Source organism: Lepidochelys kempii, chromosome 9, assembly GCF_965140265.1.
Source record: "Lepidochelys kempii isolate rLepKem1 chromosome 9, rLepKem1.hap2, whole genome shotgun sequence".
Taxonomy (NCBI): domain Eukaryota; kingdom Metazoa; phylum Chordata; order Testudines; family Cheloniidae; genus Lepidochelys; species Lepidochelys kempii.
The window spans coordinates 64605884-64629650 of NC_133264.1; the positions used below are offsets into that span (position 1 = coordinate 64605884).

The 23767-nt window shown below is 51.2% G+C and overlaps 1 protein-coding gene across 2 annotated transcripts in view; it reads left to right on the forward strand.

The window, feature by feature from the left end:
• Positions 1-15168: 15168 nt before the first annotated feature.
• Positions 15169-23767, forward strand: part of LOC140917603 (glycine receptor subunit alpha-4) — a 39397-nt gene continuing 30798 nt past the window's right edge. The window contains exon 1 of one of the 2 annotated variants that reach the window (XM_073360783.1): positions 15169-15366. In XM_073360783.1, coding sequence (XP_073216884.1) covers positions 15296-15366 — 71 coding nt within the window. In that variant the 5' untranslated portion in view covers positions 15169-15295. Of the gene's footprint in view, positions 15367-20812; positions 23209-23767 lie in introns of those variants that run through there. The other variant, XM_073360784.1, reaches the window with a different exon arrangement.

Sequence of the window (23767 nt, forward strand, 5' to 3'; positions counted from 1 at the left end):
TGAATAAGCACAGGCTCAAGCGTGACCGATTGTTTCACAGCTGTACTGTCCTCTGGGTTTCTGTGCCTTGGGGAGAGCCAACAGCAGCAGGGGGCTCCTACACTGAACACTGTCTCCACACTGCAATGCAGCTTCCACCCTGGCCCATATGCAGCTTGCCTGTGTGCAGCAATGTCCCCCCACCCCTCACGGCCTCTGTAAAATCTAGGCCTATCCCATGCAGCGTGAATCCCACCAGTCTAGTCTCCCTTGGCCACAGCCTTTGCAGGTCCTAGAGGTCCTCTCTGTCATTGCTAGCCAGGGTTCGTATTTGGCATGTGACAGGGAGGGGGAGAGGGAGGAAGTCCACAGTAAAAAAACCAGAGACTAATCCTGCATTCCTCCCCACCCTGAAGCCTAAACTGGATTCAGCAGGAGCTCTGGGTGTGCCAGGCCTGGCAGGTGGGGCCAGGACCTGGAGAGCTTTGGTAATTATCAAGGAGAATCAGGAACCGTAATGTGAGATGGGGCTGGATCCACCTCTGCCTGGGAGTTTTCTCCAGCAGGGCAGCAGCTCTTTGGGCAAAACCTGGTGCTCCAGTACAGCAGGTGTAGGGCCATGGACTGTGCAAACCGGGAAAATCACTTCCCGAGGGGGGTTTGCTTTTTTGTTCCTGGCATTCCGCTCATCGAAAATGAGGCGCCCAAAGTGAGCCCCCAACACCCTCCCTGCTCTTAATCTTTTAAAAGACCGCAACCGAAAGCGAACATACTGCAGCAATCAGCAAATTAAAACAGGGTTATCGAGAATAAAAGGCATCAATTATAAAAGATTCCCTCTGGACAAAGCAATAGGCGAAGGATTACTGGGGATTTGCACCAGTAGAGGTGGCGACTGGAGCTTCGGATTCCCGACTGGAGAAGGGGCTTTAAGAGGCTCCCTTTGAAAGCTGCTGGTGCTGCGGCATGCACTCGCTGTCTCTCTCCCGACCCTAATCAGATGCCGTTGTTCGCTGCTTATCCTCACAGTCTGTGGACTTTTTGCTGAAAGAATAACATTGCATGGGTTGCCATTGCTGAATTATTCATCCCGCAGCCTAGGCATGACAAACTGCTCTCATTAAAAACACAGGGTGAGACTGTCCTTACACTAGAAGGGAAGGGGGGCGTGGCATAGGACCAAACCACTAGGGCTTTCCACATGTCACATCACACCAGAGGAAGGCACCGGGGCCCCTGGTTCTCCATCACCTTGTACCCGGTGGAATCATCTGCAACTGGGCAAAGGGGAGAGAAGATGCTCCCATGTCAGAATGGTCCTGGTATCCCCTCAATGTGCCCCAGACTCCTATGCCATGCCAGTTACAGGGGAATTCAGGCCCAGCAAGCCAGGGTGGGTGGAGGAGGGGAAGTGTCCAGAACTAGAACTTGCTCGTGTGGTGAGGTAGGGGAATGGCACGTGGACATTTCCTGCTAAACAGGGGGGAGGAGGGGGAATCTGGGAGGTGCCCCAGGGCTGTGATAAATAGGAGAGATGCCCCAATTCCCTCTGTGGACTCAGGCTACCCCCAGGCCTCTGTCAGCACAAAGAAGCTCATACCACCCCACATGGTACTGGAGTATGAGCAATAAACATCACCCCAGCATCTCCACCTGCCACTGGAAGGATGGGGCACCCAGAACCAGGGTCCCCCACAGCAGCAGGTTTGTCAGCAATGTCTGAAACAGCCCTGGTGTGTGATGTCAGGGATCCAGGCTCAGCCATACCTCTGCAGGGAGTGTGGTCCTCACCAGGATGGGAAGCAGTGTGTCAGGGCCCACCGAAGACCTTCCGGGAACAGAGGGGAGCTGCACGACAGAGGAAGAGGCAGCCAGGCAGAGCAAGAACTGCTCAGTAGCAAAGAGCCATGTCCTGACTGTAGCCCGTGGAGGGCATCCAAGTCTTGAGCTCTCGCTTGGATCCTGCCCAGGTTTGGTTTCCTTCTCAGACCCTCCTCCCCTGAGCGGGGCAACAAGCTAGTATAAGCAGCTCTGCTTCCCAGTGCCTGCATGCGGCTCACGCTTTGCTCCCATATAAACAGCAGGATATTTTTAGCCCTGGAAAAGAGCCACAGAATTGGAGAGAGACATTTAATGCAGTTTTGACAAAAGTCTCCTTTCACCTTGCAATCTCCTCTCCAGGCTGACCTGCGCGTCCCAGCGAGGCCCGGCGCTATCTGCATGCGATGGGCAGGGATGTGTCTCCACAACTTCCAGGAAGAGTCCTGCTGGCTGAGGACCTGAGGCAGTTAGCACCCGCTCTGCAAGGCAGATATGCCAGCCAAAGGAGAGCAGTGGGAGGGGAGGGCCTGGGCTTACTGCAGGTTAACACACCCCACTTAGAAGTGAACAACACTTGATGCACCATTGTAGGCTGCATGATAAAAAAGCTCCCCAGACAGCATCTCTAGCTCTGGCTCGGGAACTGGAGCCTTCATGGGTAGGCCCCAGATCCCGGGCCAGGTAGCTCACAGTGGCTAGGAGCCCTTGGGTTCCCAGAGGGAGGGAGGCACAGGACTAAAGACAAGTGCTGCCCGAGGTGTTTTGCAGCTGGTGGAGCTGGCTAGGATCAGAAACTGATGCCTTGGGCTTAGGAGAAGTGTGTGCCAATGCCCAGGCTAGCACACGTGCTCATTGCCCTGTAGAGTGACACTCCTGTCCCTAGGCAGACTCGCTTACATTCCCCCCAGCACCCACCCCACCCACAGACACCCATGCACCACCCACACTCATGTGCCTCCATATGCATCTCCCACTTGCACCTACACACCTAGACACCCACTCACCCGCACACACACTCACACATGTACTTGGGTACACACATATACACTTACCAGGGTCTACACCCTCCCTCCCATGAATAGACCTTGGCCTGGTCCCGCTCCTACCCACCCGTCCTTGCACACAGCTACCTACACACATGGGACACATAGTACTTCCATAACCCCCCTCAACATACTGTCACAGACAGGAATTAAATCTCAAGCCTTCCTGCCAGGCAAGGAAGTAGTTTTATCCCCACCTGTTAAACAAGGCACAGAGAAGTGAAGTGAATTGCCGAGGGTCACCCCTCAAGTCAGTGGAAGAGCTGGGAAAAGAATCCTGGAGTCCATTGCTCCCCCATGCTCTCACAAATAGACAGTGCTTCCTCTCAGCCGGTCCTCCTTGCCCTTGAACGATCATGCCCACTGCAGCTTTTCTGCAGCAGGGTCTGCTCCAGTATTTGATTGACTATATTTGCCTTATGCCAGTGTTTCCCAGCCTTCTCCAGAGCAGCTTTCCCCTCCCATCTAGCTGGGATCCGTCCCAGTGAGCAACAGGGAAGAGGAGGGTGTTCTTGTGACAGATTTTTGCTACCAATCTGCCTGGGGCCACAGTTGATCAGGCTGGGGCCACAGGATCTTTTTGGGGAGGAGATGACAACTCACACCAAGTGTTTAAATTTTAAAGCTTTATTAATAAAATAATAAAATAACAGCAGAGAGTGTTGGGAACATGCCCATGTCACTCAGGGGAAGAAAGAAAGCATTAATGCCCCAAGCCCTAACCCACTTTCATACTCACACACGCACGACCCACACTGGCCAAGTCTGAATGTAACGTCAGAAGAAGTGGGGGGGACGGGGGGAAGGTGGATAGGAGTGCTGTCCTGGGCTTAGGCCGTCCAAGGATCTGCTATGCTCTCCGAGTTGATCCAGCTCTTAGGAGGGTTTGAAGTCCTGGGCTCCTTTGTGGGTTTTCCATTTCATTACCTCTGTTCCTGGTCCTCTTTGTGTTAGTCCAAACCGGCTTTTTCTGGTCTCTTTCCCATTCCCAAAACACCCGGTTTCAGGGCCGTGAGACAGTTCTGTTTGTTCCTGGCTGGCCTTTGCCATTTTGCTCCTCTTCCCACCCCCGGAATTTTGTTTAACAACTTTCCTTTCTCACAGCTGGTCGGGGGGGTTGGACTTCCCACTTTTCTGTCTTGGCAGGTGGTAGCTGGCCTTGGACTGGAATCAGCTTCTTATCTTCAGACTGAGCTTGCAAGCTGCAGTGTTGAATTAACCCATTCTCTGCTTTCTTCTTTCTCTCCCCACCCTCAGCCTCTCCTACCTGCAAAGGAAACTTCCACTCCCCACTCATACACCTCTGACCCTCCCCAAAATGCTTTGTGATGCGAGCAACAGCATTAGCAATATACAATGCTGATCTGCCTTCCCAGGGGACTCCTTGAGGGAGGGGGCCGTCGGGGTGTGACATTCTCACCCACTCCTCCGCCGTCTAGAACCCCTGCCTTCTTCAGAGAGAAAACAGAGACCTCAGAGCAAAAGCCAAGGAGGGACAGAGTGTGTGTGAGAGAGAGAGACAACGTCTCCTAGGTCTTTGCCGTCATCACTGTGCTTGCTACACGACCTCTCCACATAAGATCTCATCACAGCAGAGGGGACAGAACTCACATGCTCCTGCCCCAGCTTCTACCACCCCTATAGGAGGATCTCTAGTAGCTCCTAGCAGTGTAGAGCTCATGACACAGAGCTGAGCAGTCTGAAGTAATAAAGAGGTTGGTGGCCCTGCCGTGGCACTCGGCGCCTGGCAAATTCTCCCTTTCCACAGAATTTTCTGCTTTTAATTTGTTTCAATGCAGCTGTTCATTTTATTTCCCTCAGTTCTGTTTAATATCCGGGCAACCATTCAGACTCTCCTCCCGCTTCCCAACACTGCTTTCCCAGCCGGGAACATTCCCCAGCAGCAAACTGAAGAGCAAGAAAGTCACACTTGTTTGGGTTTGGGGGGAAAAAACAAACCCAGTGTGATAGGTTAGCGCTCCACAGCTGGAGTGAAACAATGGCAGAGATGCAGCCATGGGCCCTGAGAGGCTGTCTCAGAAGATATCATAACTAAGTAGATAAACGGGGCAGTTGAAATCCCCCGCCTCCAGCTCTGCCTGGGCAAGGAGATACAACAATCGCTTCCAATCCAGAGGAGCCCCTGTATCTGGCCCGCAGTCTGCACAAAAATCTCTGGGCTCTTGTGACTGTCCTAGAGCTCACCTGTGGTAGGCCCATTGACTGAGACATTGAAAGGGGCTGGTTCTTCAGAAAGTCCAAACGTCTGTCATGGGGTGCACCCACCGCTAGTGGCACCTCCTCCTGGCCATTCTGGGGATCAGCTCTGGCTAGGGCTTGTGCCCTCCTCCGGCAGCATCTCTCCTGTCATCCTCTCACCATCTGCCACTAAAGGGGCTTCCTCTTTGTGACTCAGCCCTTCAGCCAGATCACCACCATTTTCTTTCCAGGGGAGTATATCCAATTCCCTCTATTCAAAATGGCAGTCTTCTTTTTACTGCTCTGACCATGCCACTCCTCCAGTGGCTGGTAAGGGGACCCAGGCCCACCCTCTACTCCAGGTCCCGGCTCAGGGGTCCTCTCATCAGCAGCAAAGGTCTGACTTACCCCATGCCTTGCTGCTTTTCCCCTGAGCCTTGCCTCTCTCTCTGGCTCTCCCCCTTGTCTGTATTTGCTCCGGAGTAACTGTAGGCTACTTGCCTCTAGCCCCAGACTTCCCTCCCTTCTCCCAGGGTGTAACTACAGGCTCCTTCTCTGCCACCTCCTCTGCTGCTAGCTTCCTGGCTTATATAGGCCCTGCCTGTTTCTGCCCAGATGAGCCTCTTCTAATTAAATCCCTGCTCCCTGTCTCCTTCCCCAGATTCAGCCTGGGCAGTTAATTGGCCCCATCAGCCACTCCATGCCTTGTGTGGGGTGGACACCCCATCACAGCATCCTCCCTCCGAAAACTAGATTCTGGCAAGGTGTCTCCAGCTGGGCACCAAAAATCACTAGCCACTTTTGAGCACCGCACCTAGCACAATGGTACCCTGACCTTGACTGCGGTTTCTGAATTCTACTGTAATACAGAGAAGAAGAAATAATCAATATCTGGGCCTGCTGGTGGAGCAAGACAATGGGGAAAAAGGCCAGAGTGAATTAACATGGAGAACGAATGCCTCTGACTACCAGCCTCCAGTGGGCCTTGTGGAATGAGCCAACCCGGAGACCCATTGGTGGAGCAGCGTGGCTAAGCTAGGACTGGGTGTCAGGGAATGATGTTCTTGGTAAATGGCATTATTAGGCTAATGTTGTGGGAAGACTGCTGAATTTTACATAGTGTATCTGGCTCCTGGCTAAATATAACTGGATGGGCTAATCTAAGATAATTGGAGGCTTTGCCTTTTTAGCCGAAGGTCTCTTTTCTTGTACCTGTGAGAAAGTTCAAGGCTTCATCTTCCATGTCTATGAAATCTCAGTGTTGCTAAGGAGCTGTAGTGAGAGTTGGGGGGTCAGGATATGATTTTAAGCAATACATTGAAAGAGGAATTTTTAGGTTTAAAAGTTATGCATATTTGAGATTATATAACTGTACTGCACGCACGTTTAATAACAGGTGATGGACCATTCCTTCTCAAGAAGAGATGGGTTGGTGGTATATTGATCAGTTTAGGAGTCAGGACTCCTGGATTCTACTTCTGGCTCTTCCACCGTCTCTCTATGTGATCCTGAACAAAGTCATTTAATCATGCTGTGCCTCGGTTTCCCCATCTGTAAGATGGGGGATGATACCAACTTCACAGCAACATTGCGAGGCCCCATTCATTAATGAATGTGTGCAAAGCACTGCAAGATCCTCAGATCCTCTCAGAAGGCAAAGTAGCAATTACTCTGTATGTAAGCACTTACTCATCAGTATGTTACACTAGGATTATTTATTATTACCCATGCTGGGACATTAAGGTGCACGCAGCATATCTGTGCTGTTTCTTCAGAGAAAACACAGAGACCAGCACAAATCTGAGAAACCAGGAAAATAAATAAGAAATAAACACCCCAGCACAGCACATGCAGAGAGCAAAGGGAAAGAGAAACAAACAAATAAACCCACAACCAGCCTCTAAGACTTCTTTTTCTGCAACATTAATTTTACACCCGTGACCCGACTGGATTGCTCAGATGTGTGCTTACTGGGAAGTCACTTGCTATTATCTAACCCAGGGATTCCCTTGCAGAGGGTGAGAAAAGACAGCAAATGGCTCTGTGCTTAAGGCTGCATTAGTGTGCTACAGTGTGAGCACAGGGGAGACACTGAGCTTGAGTTTCCCCTAACTTGCACCTTGTACAGTATTGTGCATTTACACTTGGGCAAAGTGAGTGTAGCGAGGGCATAAAATGCTCCCACCGTGATACCACTACACTGCCCACAAGAGGACATGTGTAAATGACCACAAGAGGCAAAACAAAGGAGAATCAAACCCCTGGATTCTACCCCAGACTCTGCCACCGACTCACTGTGTGACCTTGGAGTGTCATTTCACCTCTCTGCCTCAGTTTCCCCACTTGTAAAATGAGGCTAAAAGTATCCCTCTTCACTGTGAGGAGAGTCTGGAAGATTTTGTGAGACTTACAGATGTCTGTAAAGTGCACCAGATCCTCTGCTGAGAGGCACTAGAGAAGGGCAAAGGTTTGTTTTACTGCTTTTAAGCTGGGATCTGTTGGGAGACAAAGGGCATTCAGGCCTGTGTTTCACATCACACTGCAGCAGTCCTGAAGGATAATTACAAACCTAACGGAACAGTAAGAATAAAGTCCTCCTTTGCCACTGGCTACTAGGCCAGTCTTCTATGGCTCAGAACAGCCCTGGGCCTGTTCTGTTCCTCCTGTGGTGTAAATCAGGTCAGTGGGGTAATGCAGGTGTAAACCCACACAAATCTGAGCAGCATCCTGACCAAGAGCTGTAATGAGGTCATCGTATCCATGGCAGCATGATGTTCAGCTTGGGACTTGTTGACACAAACCCATTTTTCCTCTTTCCTTTTTAAAATAATGTCATGATTTATTAGAGACTGTCAGCAAAGCAGAGTTAGGTAATTAGAGTTCAGCCCGAGTGGCTAAGTGGCTGAAGCCCACCACCCTTCCAGCCCGTCATGAATGACAGGGGAAGGGAAATAATTGGGGACCTATGCCCTTTTTTCCTCTTCTGTGATGTAAATCTGTTGGTTTTCCTTAGAAATATGCATAATATCAAGTTGGTTTTTCCAGTTTTGGAGAAGTCCCATGAGGACTACGAAACAGCAGAGGGAGCTTTCATAGCCTTGGGGTAGAGTGAAGGCACTGAACCTTTTACAAAGAGGTTCTTTCCTCCTTTTACACCTTTTACAAAGAGGTTCATTAGGAGTTTGGGTTAAAATAATTAACCAGATCAACTCAAAACAGCATTTTAAACACTGCCTCAGAATCCTTCCCCCTCTCACTGACACAGGTTTCCAGCTCTTGTTTCTGGTGATAAAGTCTCAGTCCTCCAATAAAACAGAGAGAAGGGAGAGGTCTAGTGATTAGGGCACTAACCTAGCAGATGAGTGACCCAGGTTCAGTTCTCTGCTCTGTTCGGGTAAGCCAAAGTTCCCCACCTGTAAAATGGGAATAATGATTCTTCCTGTTGCCACAGGGATGTGGTACTGGTAAATATGTTAACTATTGTGAGGTGCTCAGCTCCTATGGTAACAAGAGCCATATACATACTATGGACAGGAAAGTCTACATGCTTCTAATGTGAAATACAGCCCTTCCAAAAACAAGATCTTCTGAGCCTCCTTTATACATTGCAAAGAAGCAAACCAAGTCTCCAACCAACTCTCACCTGTCATTGCACGGAAATGCTCTTGCAATTGGTTACTATTGTTTCAATAGAGATTCACATGCAGCATGAATTGTTGCTGGAGGGATTTGACCCCTCAGGTGGCTGGTGCTCTGGAACCACAATCTTTTCAGCAATTGCGGCTGTGAGTCCTAATTAGAGATGAGCTCCTGCAACATAACTGGGATTTGAGTCTGGATTTGGGACACCCCAAAGTTCAGCCCCAGGAGTCAGGTTCTGGCCCCATCTCTAATGTTAATCTGAGCCTGAATGAAAGAGACTGAGCTTTAGCGTCTCTCTTACTGAGCACCTGATGCAAAATTCACTGAAGTCCGTGGAAAGACCCTCATTGATTTCCATGGGTTTTGACTCAGATCCTGAATAGGGGATTCTGCGAAACTGGCCATTGGATTCAGCAGGAACACCCCTGAAGGGTAGCAGCATCTGGCCAATGCAGTGTGTGTCACAGCTGGCTCTTAGGAGCACTGCAGCTACTTGTTATCCCAGGATGGACTCCTAATCATTTAGCACAGGGGCAATGGCTGCTCCCTAGCTAACCTTCTCCAAGAGTCAGCATCCTGCTAACAAGGGGTTAATCAAGACTCCTCAGTGGCTATGACTGCCCAGTGTCAGAGTGGCAGGAGAATATCACTGCATGGCAGGCAATGGGTTCACCTGCTCGGAGTGACCCTGTAAAAGGGGGCTGGGTGGGTACAGAGAAGAGAGTTGTGGGGTTGGTTGTTAGATTCCCTGATGAAGGAAATTGTCCCATGCCTGTGACTCTGACATTTAATTAAAATAAGCCAACACCCTCCTGAAGCATCTGTCTCTGCCACTGATTAATGGCATAGCCATTATCCCGTCTGTGGTTTGCCTCATCATTTTGCCCTCTCTGGGGCCATTCCAAATGCACTCTGGTGCCATGTGACTTAGAATAAGGGTCTCTGTGAACTTTCTCCACAGCCTGAGCCATCTGAAAGAGCTGAATTGTAAATTGCTCTTACATTCTCTCCTCTCTAAGCTCAGCTCCCTCAGGCTGGGAACACTCTAATTGAAGCCATTTGAAATTCTCACTGCGTGCTGCTGTCAACCTCTGCAATTCTCAAAGCACCTATCCCTCCCACTCCAACCCTTTTGATCCAGCCATGTGCATCCAAGCTCCAGAGGTGGCTGCACTTCAGTGGTGGGCAAGGCTTAACTCTGGGGCTGTCCTTGCCTGACACTTCAACACCATTTATTTTAGAGATGGAGCCCTAGGTGTAAATGTGAATTTGGAATCAGATCAGAATCCCCAAAATTCAAAGGGTCTGTGGATTCATGCATCCAGTTAAATCTATTATAGGACAAGGGTTGAATCACAACATTCCCCAAAGTGTGTGTGCATGTGCACGCACAGAGCAAAGCTGGGATCTGGTACTGGAATTTTTCCCCCCTCTGGTTGGGACTAACATTTACAGCTTAGACAGCTTGTTTAAAAGTCACAACAAATCTGTGATCATCTAGGACTTCATGCTTCTCGCTATTCTGCACATGTAGAACTTCATAGCAGCAGCAGGAACAGAAGTCAGCACCTCCTTCTCGAAAAGCACTTGAACTACAGGAGAATCTCCATCAGCTAGTAGCAATATAGGGCCTATGACACACATCAGAGCAGTTCCCATTCCACCCAGTGGAGGGCAATAGTGACATATACATGTTGCTTCCTTTGAGAAAGTCAGGGAATTGCTCTTAATACTAGATATCAAAAGTAGTTTGCAACCTAAAAATAGCAGGATGGCCAATGAGAATTCATGTCAGAGGAGAAAATAAAATGCACCCATGAAGTGTATTTCCAACCTGAAATGCACATGATACCTGTCTCCTGTGCATTCTGCTCAGAGGCAGTATGGAAACATTGCTAGCAGCAGCATGTTCTGACAAGATCAGGAAACATACAGCACAACAATACCCTGAGGTGGAGATGGCCTGCGGCTGAGCTCCCTGTCTATTCAGCATCCCACACCAGAACTCCCCCACCTCAGAGCTCTCTCAATTTCTGTCTTGGTCTGTAACTGGCATGGCTGACCCTCCTTATGGAAAGGTTAGATGGAGAGATATAAGGGTCTCCTAATTTGCCTAACTTTTACTCTGTCCTCCATCCATTGCAGCCCGTGGGAGTTCTTCCTTAGTAAAGGTTTGGGGATAGTTTATTCAATGAGCTGGCTCTTCGGGATCCCCCTGGATCTAAGGTGTTACATCAATACAAAATTGGTATCATCCCACCCTGGCAAGAGCCAGTGTTTCCCCTTCAAATTAATTCTCCCTCTGAGCTCAGAAAAGCCTGAGAAATCCCTACTGTTTGGACACCCGGCCCAGCCCGCACAAGACCTGAGTCCTGAAGCTGATCGCCCAGGCTGAGCATTTCCAACCTAGGTTTAGCACCTAAATCCTCTCTCCCTACAAAAATGACCTGTGGCTGAGAATGGGTGTCTTCCCCTCAACTGGGCTGGAAAGTGGTTTGGCTGCTATTGTGATCAGTTAACCCATTTCAAAAAGCAAGGGGACCGAGCAAGCTTCCTGCAGTGGGTGTGGAAAACAGCGTGAGTCTGACTACACTAAGGCCAAACTGCTTCCAGCCTGGTTGGGAAGGGGGAAGAAACAGGGTGCGGGATCTACAACCACAGGTCATTCAGCCCGTCGCCCAGCAAGGCCCAGCTCCTGACTGGGGTAATGCGTGCCATCCCCATACAAAGAGTAGCATTTGCCCGAGTGCACTGAGGGAGTTAGGCAGCTAGATACCTTCAAAAATCTGCCCCTAAGTGCTCAGTAAGGGGCCATTCCTGCCAGGCGTTTAGTCCCTCCTGGGAGCTGAGTCTCTTGACCCCCAAACACACAAGCGTGGAAATTCCTCAGAGGGCTGCACCGCTGTTGAACACTGAGCGCTGTCCAAGTGCTGAAGCCTAGTTCAGTGTGAAAGCTGCTCTCCACTGGCCCTAAACCCTATTCCGCAGCCTGGCTGGAAGAACCGCATCACCTTGAACAGAGAAAATTACCTGCAAGGAAAACCACAACAGAGGGAGACAGCCTGCTCCTCAGAGACACGCCGGAGGCTTTGCCCTCCCTGTTAGCACATTTAGTAACAGGACTGAGCGGCTCTATGAAATCAGCTAAATTCCCTGTAATTTCCCCCAGGTGAAATAAACACACTGCCAGCACAGAGTGGCTCTACCCTCAGGGTCTCCCTGGAATCACTGCTTGCATAAAAAATGCACCCGTCCTTTTAAATAAACCTGAGAGGTGCATGGGGCCAGGCCCCCAGCAGCCTGGGAGCACAGAGCAGGGTTGAGGGCTAAGGGGAGGTTTCTAGGGAACTACTTGTGGCCATATATTGAGATCACATCCAACCACCTCCTCCCTGCCATAACACCACCACCACCACATTGATTGTGAAGCAATGGTTCACTCGGCAGCACAGTTTAAGTGCCCTGCCAACCTTTCCTCCAGAAATCATGGGTTTTCAACATTCAGCCACTTTAAACCGTGTTAGCTGAGTACTCAGCACATTTACCTGCCTGGATTAAAGAGATATACTCCAAAAAAAAAATGGGTGAAGCCAAAAAAATATCCAGCCTAGCAAAGGAGGGCAGACCCTGAGCTGGTTTAAATGGGCACAACGTTGTTGAAAACAGTGGTGCTAGGCTGGTTTACACCGGCTAAGGATCTGGCCCCAGGGGTTTTTTTTTTTTGGTAGGGGTGACAGGGGCCTGTGCAGGAATAAAAAATTGACGGCTTTTGGAGGGGCATGTTCTGTGCCCCCCACAGCCCTGGGGCCTGAGGAGTTCTGTGCCCCTGCCAATTATGGGAGGGATGGGCCCATGCTTGCCCTGCCTTGTGCACGCCCTGAGGTGTGATGCTCTCTTCCTCCTGCCCCCATCAGCACCTTTCATCCTCATGTTGTGTTGACTCTCCCCTTATTAAAAGAATATGACAAATATCCTACCGTGATAGTCTGGAATTCTGCCCATTTACAATAGTGTTATTAGGGGGGATGGGTCTTGCAGACTATTGCTCCAGTATTATTTTTTTTTTAAATAAGGCTGTCTCCAAAAAAGGATGGCTCCCATTCTGCACAAAACTACAACAGTACAGCAAGGATCCCAAACCCTGCAGTTCACTAGAGGGATACTGCCAGTGCTTGGGGCTATTCCTGGAGAATTTTGTTACTAAGGAATACAGCTCCGTTCAGAGCACTGGCCACTGTGAGTGCTTGAGTAGCAGCAAGCCATCTCCCTCCCCAGGGCCACAACATTGCTTGTTCAGCCCTCCACGCCCCAGCTGGGCCTGGGGACTACAGGGAGAAAGGCAGGGCCCTGGCTGTTCCAGGTGCTTGTTGTCTGCAGAATGCTAGGAGCTTCAATTGCACAGCTGGGCTGTGCACGGGGTGTCCTTTACTGTTTACAAGGAAAGGGCTAAAAGGAATCAGGGACCAGTGGCGAGCAGCTCATTTTTACTGTCCAAGAAGATCATCCACACTGGATGCTACGCCTGGCCTGATTAAGTCCCACAGATACTGACTGGAGCAGGGGCAGGGTTTGTAGCACTTCCAGCCTATCTCCTAACCTCCAAAAGCCCCAACAGCATTTCGGTGGCTGTTAGAGTTCCCTTTTAATTCCCATGGCCCTTGCTGGTAAGGCATTGGACTTTGAGTCCACAGAGCTGGATACGGTGCTTGTCTCTGTCCCAGGCTTCCTGTGCGACCTTGGGCAAATCATGTTCCTCTCTTTGTGCCTCAGTTTCCCAATCTGTAAAATGGGGATAATACTACTTCCTTTCCCCTACCCTTTGTCTGCCATGTATACTTAGGCTGTAAACTCTCGGGGGCAGGAACTGTATTTTACTAAGTGTTTGTGCAGCACCTAGTATGGTGGGGCTTCTTAGCGCTTCTGTAATGCAAGCAATTCTAGGAGACTTGCCCAGGACAGATGTCAAGTCAGTGGCTGCAATGGGACTAGAAGCCAAGCAGCCTGCCTCTTAGTCAAGTGACCCTTGCCAACGGACTACACTTCTCCCCTTTCCACTGGAAAAAAAACCTCACAGGAAACTATAGACAAAGATCTACATTTTCGGTATCTATCGCTCATTTTTCCTCATTAAAAAACCCCAGAACTCAGCAGGGAGCTTTCAAAATCCCTGATTTGGCTTTTTTTAAGAAAGAGAAGCCAATACAGACAGAGCACCGTGCTTTCGAAATCTGTGACCATCTGGACTCATGGGATGGAAATTGCGCCATTTGAAAGGGAAGATGCTAGAAGGCTTTATGGATCGGAGCCAATTCCCAGTCAGGACCCTGGAGATATTTCCACTGACTTCAGTGGGCTTTGGATCAGGCTGACCTTGGGTTTCATTTATCCAGGGCCAGAGTGGATTTTCTGTGGTGTCTAGAATTCCCAGTGGAACTTTAATGAAATAACTTAACAATGAGAACTGGGCAAGCCAAGGAAACAGCGGCACAGAGGTGAAGTGACTTGCCCAAAGTCATATAAAAGGTTAGGACCAGAACCCAAGGACCAAATTCTCTTGCAGAGATCTGGGGTATATGTGGTGTCACTGAGAGCAGGATCTGACCCTAGATTATCTGACAGCCGGTCTTGTGCTGTAGCCAGAAGGCAATCATTCCCTCCAAGGCCAAACCACGCTGCTGGGCTGGCCTTACTAGGGAGACGGAAGGAAAATGCTGATGACAGGAAAGTGCCAGGAAATCCGAGACGGGGAGGGGGGAAGGAACTGAAAGGGAAGGGGAAGGGGGCTGCAGGTGAAAGTCCTGTGTCCCAGGGGCTCTGCGGTAGAGCACAGCGGCTCTAGTCCAGCACAGGCTGGACCCCGGGGGGGTTAGATTGATGTCATCAGCTGCCTTGGGTGTGGGGCCAGCCTTGCATTGTGCAGTTCTCCATGGAGCACTCCTAGAAAGAGGGCTAGGGGGGGAGGCCGAGCCCACCGCTCAAGGCGGAGAGCGGGCAGAGATCCTTCAGAACTAGGTTACAGCGAGGGCTTCTTAAAGCACTGGCGGGACTGGCCTCGCCGGCAGCGGGAAGACGCCCAGCTCCTCCGCCCTGGCTTTCCCCAAGCTGGGAGAGCGAGCGGCGTTGGCACTTGCGGTAGGACTCCGGCTCAGCCAGAGGGAAGCTGCTAGGTGGGAGTCCCCCGGATCAAACAGCTGCCGGCTGGATCCGACCCCCCTGCTCCCCCCAGAGCGCCTCCCCAGCACAGTTGAGCTGCTCTGCACCCTGCTCCCCGCGGCTGGGGGCTGCGCCTTTCTACCTCTGCTCCCACAATACGGGCAGGGGGGTCTCCTCTCAACCTGCCCACCGAGAGTCTCCAGGCTCCGGAGAGCGACCGCAGCCCACAGCGCAGCCTGCTAGGAGCCCTGGGCTGGCAGCTTTGGGTTCAGGGGAAGACTTCCAGGCGCTAGTAGCGAGGCAGGGGGTGGGGGAAACAGGAGAGGAGACTCCAGCGGAGGAGGGGGAGGACATGTCTGTGATGAGGCAGAGGGGGTGCGCTCTCCGTCTCGGGCTCCCTGCGTCCCCTAGCAGCTCCTCTTCGCACCCAGAGAAGGGGGGTTCAGCTTGGCCGAGGAATGAAAACTCTCGCCCTAGGCACCGTCTCCTTCTTCGTCTTCTGCCTTTTGCAAGAGCACATCCCGCCCAGGTGAGGAGCAGGGTCGGGGGCAGGGCAGGGGAACATGCAGGAGCCTCGGGGACCAGCAGGTTTGGTGGTCTGACTTGCGGGCGGGGGGTCCGTACCTGCAAATACCACCGGGGATAGGAATTACCCAGTGTAGCCCCGGGGAAGGAGAGGGGCGTGGGAATGCAGCGGGCTGTGGAACGTAGCCCTCTCCAGCGTGCTGGGGTCTGGGGGCCACGCCACTCGGTCTCCCCCTGGGGCTCCTAACGGTGCCGACCCACTAGCCTTTGGCCAGCAGGGACAAGGGGCGCATGGCGCTGCACAGTGGAGATGGAAGGTGCCGAGTCCCAGCCCGCTCGCAGACAAGGACTAAAGGAGGTTCTGTAGGCAGGCAGGCAGGCAGCGGTGGGGGGGGGGGGAGTGCAGCGCAGCATTGAGAAGCTCTGTCCACACGGTGCAGGGCAGGAGCCGGAGCCGCTCGGCTGCCGCGGGCTGCGGGACATACACCAGGCACCTCCTAGAAGCCCTGGGGAGGGCTGGGCGAGGCTGCCTGGGGCCCACAGGGAGGCGAGAGAGACTCATAACTGAGCATCCCCCTAAGGATTGCCCTGCCCCAGGCTTTGACTGCCCGGTGTTAGCGGGCAGCGCCTGGGGCCGTAACCGGGCGTCGGGCAGGCGTGTGCCCGCAGGGTGGTGGTTTCCCTGTCCTCTGAGCCTTCCCTGTAACAGGGAGACCTGCTAGCCTTTGGGCACAGGGAGTCTGAGCCCAGCCTGCCTTCCAGCCCTGGCCTCAGGTTTGCTCTCAGCATCCAGCTATTCTCCCACAAGTGCCATTAGCCGGAGACACAGGGGAACTGGGGCTGCAGCCAGCAATTCCAGACCCCACCAGCCTCCAGCTAACTCTCCCATGCCCTATGCCCCCAACCCAACCTGGGGCTGCGTGCCCCACTAAACCCTCTGGCAGCAACCCATGAGGGGAAGGATGCGAGGTAATGCTGAGAGGCTCAAGAAACCCTCCCAGGGAATAGGTACTGGAGCTAGGGGTGCTGGGGGTGCTGCACACCCCCTGGCTTGAAGTGGTTTCCATCATGTAGAGGTTTACAGTTTGGTTCAATGGCTCTCAGCACCCCCATGTTACAAATTGTCCAACACCCCTGCTCCCCGGGGCCCAGGCAGGGCTCTAAAGAGAACAGGCCACACTGCGGGGCAGGGGTAGAATGACCAGATAGCAAGTGTGAAAAATTGGGACGGGGGTGGGGGGTAACTGGCACCTATATAAGAAAAAGCCCCAAATATCAGGACCATCCCCATAAAATTGGGACATCTGGTCACCCTAGGCAGGGAGGGAGCGATTCATCGCTCTGAGTGCACAGGGAGAGACAGGAGAAGTAGGACAGGGTGGGCTGGGAAGCGACTGCCAAACAGGGGGGTTGTAACCAAAGGCCTCCCTCCCCCATGGCAGATCTGTTGGCACAAGGTAGCTGCAAAAACAACACAGGGGCCTACCCTGGAATTCCTCTTTCATGAAGGATGCTCCCAGGTGACTGGGACATAGCACCCCTTCCCAGTCCATGGTGTAGTGGGAGTGGCAAGGAAAGGAAGCATGGCTAGGTTGCCTATATGATTCAGATGTTATGGAGGGGGGGGGGGGAGGAAGGGGATGGACAGGACACAGCCTCTTGCATCATGGAGAGTTCAGTACAAGTTGCAGCAAACTTTGTGTCACCTTTTTCCTCTTCTCTCAACTGATGCACTGAGAGAAACTTGGAGACAGCTGGGAGCCTAGGCCTGAGGATCTGGTAATCACAAAGCCAGTGCCAGGGTTTATAACCGAGCATCAGGGGTATGTAATGGTCTGGGAGGTGAATGCTCAGCACTCAGGTTTATGACTGAGGGAGGGAGGCACTGCCTATTGCTCATTGACTGCAAACCGAACGTTTGTCTCCAGGACAGTATGCGGTGCTCAGCAGTGTTTGTAGAATGGGCATGTAGCTGGCTCCAGAGGCAATGGCCTGTTCCCTGCAGCTCCCTATTGCACATGCAACAGCACTAATGGAGTGATCCTTCCACTTGAGCTGTTGAGGGGGAAGAATCTTTCATCCTCCTCTAAAGTGAGGGCTCAGGTCACTGGTCTGTCTGGCAAAGGCCTGACTTAACTCTTTGCTGACCTGGTTTCTGGAAGACAGCGGGTTTCCTGTCACTGGGCTGTCCCACTCCCCACAGATTCTCTCCCAGCCTTTTGGTCTCACCCAAGCTGCTCATGCAACAGCAAACTAATATGAAAAGAGATATTGTCAGGTGCACATAGGAAACATAACTTGATAGGCAGGGTTTTTCCTGGGTGACTCTAGCCCAGGCTGTGTCTTTTGGGTGACTATAGCACAAGCAGGAGTTACTACTTGCCTTGGGCGGTGCTATGAGGCAACCGATTGACTTTTATTTTCCCAGAGACCCAGCATGCAGCGTTTTACTGCTCTTAGGAAACGGGATTTGCAGCTGCAAGTAGGGGCAGCAGCGTCACATGTGCCTAGATCTGACACGATAGCAAGCAAGGATGTAGCATCGCTAAGAGCTACTGCCAGAGCTCCCTTGGGCCCAGAGTTTTAAAGCCATTTCTTGTGTGTTACAGCACGCCCTGCGATGTGTTTAGTCAATGTCTTTTATTTTGTTCCTTCCAATGATCATTACAGACTGAGGGAGGGAGAGAAACTGACAAGCAAATGTAGATTCATAAATATATACCCTTTGAGATCAGTTTGAATAAGTCTCCATCATCCATAGAAACAGTTCAGGAAATAATTCATGTCCGATTCTCCTGGGGTAAATGTTCACCCCGTGCTGTTTCACTCCTGCAGGCCCATTTAATCAGTGAGCATCAGTTAATCAGGAAGGAAACTGCCGTACAACACTGAAGGGGAAATATCATTGAAGAGACTATGCACTGACAGAGATCAATCACCAGGACTGGGGTTTGGAACAGGCTAAGGGAGCTGAGTGCCCAGCACTGGCATTAACTCTTCTATAAATAACGTAGAGAAGCGCTTTCTGTGTAAAGAACGCGCTATAGAATCCCCACACCCACTCAGTTTGCCTTGATGTTTGCAGTGCCTCATGGGGGCAGACAGTAGGTTCATGATCCAAATTTGGCATCATTGGAGCAAGACGTTCCTGAGATACAGCCTCCTCCCAAAAAGAAAGGCATATCTTCATGCTGGTTGATTCTATCAACATTTTTTTTTGCACGCACCCGGGAGGGCGGGGCGCGTTTCAAGTCTTGTCTCTGATCATGCCCTCAGTGGATCCATATTTACCCCAGCTAGCGCATGGCATCCACTGACCCTGCAGGGAAGCAGTACTGAAAACATCATTCAGCAGAGTTAATCTCCAGATAGGATCAAGCCTAACGCTCAAAAGCCAAGTGGATACACAGCATATGTGCAGACAGACAGCCCACGGGCTTGCTAGACAGCCAGTTTTCACACTGTGGCCATGGAACCTGCGCTACCCCAGAGCACTATACGTCTGAATACACCCTGGGCAGAAATCTGAAGGCGAAATGTGGTAGGTTGCTACAATCTGCTTTGGAGCCATCATCTCAGGCTGTGTTCGTCTCCCTGCAGTGTTCTCATTCAGCTGAGCACAACTTATTGAGCTGATGGGGCCACTTCACGCTTCTCTGAACCTCCAGTGCTGCAGCTGGATGTGTAGAGCCACTTCCTTCCAAACTCCCTGTGTCCTTGCTAAGAAGTTCCCCTTTCAGGATTCCCCTGTGCTGGCGATCTGCATTAGCAAAGCAGTTGCTGATGATTAATTTCATGCAACATTATAGCAGAGCAGCTGCTCTACTACAGTTACGGCTGAAAAGATTTTTCTGTTTAAAGATAGATTCTTCTAAATGCTCTAAAACTGTATGTATAGCTGGATTGGACTGACATTTGCTGTGCCTCCTGGGGGTGCAGGGTAAGGTTAGTGTTCTAAATCTGAGGTCATTTCCCAAGATACAGGGGGGGAACAAAACAAACATAAACAAAACCAAAAAGCCTCTCAAGGTTCACAGATTCTACCAACATTTTTTGCACATAACTGAGGCTCAAACCATGCCTCGTATTACCTCCCTACCCCCAAAACTCAGTTATAAACCCTGAAGTATGACCATAAGCCCCATTCCACTATAACAAAAGGTACAGGAGTGGGGAGAAGCATTCAGAAATCATGTAGCATCCTTTACCTAGCCACAATAACATCTCAACTGCAAACCTATGCTCCCTGCAGCTGCATACACCATCACTAATTCCTACAAACAAAAATTCTCTTTCATTAAAACAAAAATCAAACCTAGGAAATTCAATGATGTCAGACTTCATAAGTGCAGAATTCAGGTTGTCCAGTGGTATCTGCTGCCCTTCCCAAATGTCCAGTTCAGCAAAACTCAAACAGCTGATAGCTAGGAAATGCAGAGTTAAGGTACACACCCACTCAATCTTTACTCGGCCCTCTTCACCTCACTACACCGCTAACTCATTCACATTCTGCCTTTGCACTGGAGCAAACAAGCTACAGTACCTACAGTGGATCTCCACTCAGACACTTCCCCTACTCCACAGAAAGAACCCCACATCTACTAACTTTTACAGCCCTCCGCCATCAGGCACACAATGCCATCTAACTGCACTTTCATTTACCCTTCATTAGACCTACAGACCACCCTCGTCTCCCACCCAACTCCTTGCCATGGGGATTGTTACTGACACAGCCTACGCAACACAGTGCTGACGTTAGCCATACTGGATTTCTCAAGTACACATGAGCCTCTTCCCTACGATCACACACCCAGGGGTCAGGGAGAGGGGTCACATCTGTGCTTAATTTGTAATGAATGAGGTGCCAGGTCTCAAGCAATTTTTTTATTTTCATAACTGATGCAGCAAGCCCAGAGGTGCCGGGGCTCAGCCCTGGCACAAATTAAGTACCGGATCACATCCCTCCCTCCCAAGGAACACAGTCCCCAGATTGCCTCACATCACAGTCACAGCTCTGTCAAGTCGCTCCCAGCAATCCCTCCACCATCCAATACAGCTACCCTGAGCAGACTGCATAAAGATAATTCCCAGTGACTATGGCCAGCTCCAGGGGGACAGAATTCAGGTACTGTGCGGGTGAACCCTAACTCTTCATTTCCTGGTTCTCAAGAGTTTGCGTTTTACAGAACTCAAAACAAAACCAAGACACCTCTGGGCAACCTGAACTCTGCATTAGTGACGTGTCTGGTCATTGACTAACTGTGTGTCAGGGATGGGAGGGCCCAGCGCTGGGGTTTATAACAGCGGCTATGTCCTCAGTTGGAGCAAAGCTAGGGGGTGTGAGTCCTCGCTCGAGGAGACAGGCTCACACACTAGCCCTCCTCGAGCTAGTGCACTAAAAATAGTAGCGTAGCCACCGTGGCAAGGGCAGCAGTGAGGGCAGCACAGGCTAGCCGGGCCAAGTGTGTACCCACAGGGTCCAGGCCAGTGTGGCGCAGGGCAGCTAGCCCCTCCCACCACTCACTGCTGCCGGTACTGCCATGACTACATTACAATTTTAGCACACTAGTGCGGTGAGCGTTAGCATGAGCTGGGGAATCACACTCCTAGCTCCTAGTGCAGACATAGTCGGAGTGTCTAGGAGCAGAGTGCCTGGCGCTGGGGGTTCAGGACACCAGTGGAAATTCAGAGCCTAAGTAGCCTTGAGGATCTGGCCCCCCAGCTGCACCAGGAAGGAGATGAGGAGGGAATGATACTTTACTGGCCCGTCACAAAAGAGGACATTCCCCAGGCAGGTGGATGTGCAGCAGGGTCTTGCAGGCTGCTGAAGGGGCAGGTAGATTGGATGGAGAATCCCAGCTACAGTTTAACCCCAGACATCGGCCTCCCTTGAGCGGGGAGGTGCTGCTATTTCCAAAGGGACAATCATTGGGAAAGGGAAGAAAGCAGGAAGGCAGCAAACTCCCCCCTGCCACCCCAGTGTATTTGTATGTGGGCGCGGCCTCTTCATCCTTCCATTCACACCCACCCAGTCACCCACAGCCCACCACTGGAGCCGCTCCGCCAGCAGCCAGGCAGACTGAGCTGGTCTGTAACCCTCCCTCCTTTGCAGGGCGAACCCACTGACAGCAGCAGCAGGAGAGCCGTCTCTCTAATCAGTGACTTTACCTCCTGACAGCTGATTGACTGAGAACTAGACAGGAGGCGACACCTCTATCCATCACCCTCCTACTTCCTGGCTTTCCTCAGCCCCTAGTCACTTTAAGCCCTTGCTGCAAGTGGGCTGGACACAGAGCGCCCCCACCTTTGCTGCACCACCCCTCCTGAATGATCTGTGCATTGGGGGAACTCACCTCTCCCTGCTCTGGTCCAGGCCCAGCCAGAAGCAGCAAAGAGTCCCCCACCAGACCACTTATCAACAGGGTTAGGAGGCATTTCACAGTTCTGGGGGAGTGAAAGGACCCACTGCACATGACCCCAGCAGAGCCAGGGTCACAGAGCTGGGGTCCTGTTGGTGTCAAACTACATGGCCATTGGGGGAGGTGCTCAAATACTACAGAAGGTATCAATGCCTACATAGACAGCGAGGCAGACAAGCTTTACTAGCACTTACTGCTTTATTGTCAACCAGTCCATCCTTGTGCCCTGGGAGGCAGGTAAAGATGGCAGATACTGGATACGTACTAATGGGAAAGCTGAGATATAGGGTGACATTCTGGCTCTGGTTGAAGTTATTGGGAGTTTTGCCATTGACTTCACTGGAGGCTGGATTTCACCCATAGAGAAAGATTGAATCAGACATACAGGGCTGGAAGAGACCAGGAGACATCATCAACTCCAGCCCCCTGCACTGAGGCAGGACCAAGTAAACCTAGACCAGCCCTGACAGGAGTTTGTTTAATTTGTTCTTAAAATACTTCCAATGCTGGGGATTATACACCTTGGACAGCTATCTCACTGCTTAACTATCCTTAGAGTCAGAAAGGCTTTCCTAGAATCTAACCTAAGCCTCCCATGCTGCAGATTAAGCCAGTTACTTCAGGTCCTACTTTCAGTGGACATGAACAATTGATCAACACCCTCTTCAGAACAGCCCTTAACACATTTGAAGGCTGTTATCAGGTTCCCTCCCCCGTCAGTCTTTTCTCAAGACAAAACGTGCCCAGTTTTTGTAACATATAGTCATAGGTAGGTTTTCTAACCTTTTATCATTTTTATTGCTCTCCTCTGGACTCTAATTTGTCCACATCTTTCCTAAAGCACGGTCCCCAGAACTGGACACAGCACTCCGGCTGAGGCCTCATCAGTGCCCGGGTCTCAGATACGATACTCCTGTTAATATACCCCAAAAGGACATTTGCCTTTTTCCTAACAGCATCACACTGTTGGCTCTCATTCAATTTGTGATCCACCATAATCCCCAGATCCTCTTTTAGCAGTACACCAACTAGCCAGTTATTCCCCAGGTTGTAGTTGTGCATTTGATTTTTCCTTCCTAAGTGCAGTACTCTGCACTCGTCTGTATCAATTTTCATTATGTTAAGTCCAGACTCTAAACGATTTGCCTGAGATCAGAGAGTATATGTCAGACCAAGGAGTAGAACTCCAGAGGCCTGGCTCCCAGTCTGGTGTTCAGGCCAGCATTATTACAGCAGTTGCGTGAGGCACTGTACAAACACATAACAAAGAGATAGGCCCTGCCCTAAAGATCTCAGGCCAAGAGCCAACTCCAGCTACTTACATGAGAGGCACAGAGCCAGCGTGCACAGAATGGGGTATCCACCCTGACACAAGATGACCACAAGCCCACAACCATGGACCAGCAGGACCCTGGGCCCACGCATAGGTAAGCAAGCTGATGCTGCCAGTGGAAGGCATCTGTGGTGTGTTAAGACAGGCAGGACAGAGGCCCACCGCTTATTCTGTCCTTCCTGCAAAGCTTGTGCTTCACCTGGCACCAAGGGCTATATGCTGCAGCTGCTCTCCCCCAGGTCAGACACGCCTCACAGAGAGGCCCAGACACTGTTATAGGTAAGAGGAGAAAGAACAGCTCCAGCAAAGAGCGAACGCCTCCCTGCTGCTGGCAGTGCAATTCCCCAGCTGCATGTGACTGTTTAGCACTGGTTATGTACAGTATTTTGAACACACCGCAAGGGGGAACAGCTACTTGTCCAATTCCTCAATATTTACAATACTCCCGCCCAATCCTGACATTGACAATAACCATGGTAGCAGGTTGTGAGCTTCCTCAAAGCAGTGCCTTGGCAATACCAGCCAGGATGACAGCAAGCTTCTTCAGCCCGGAGCCCTGTCTGCGCCAGGCAGGTCTCTGGCTCTACGAGCTCCACCACAGCACGGCCTTGAAGACTCCTGCTCCCCAGCCCTCCACACAGCACTGAGGCAGA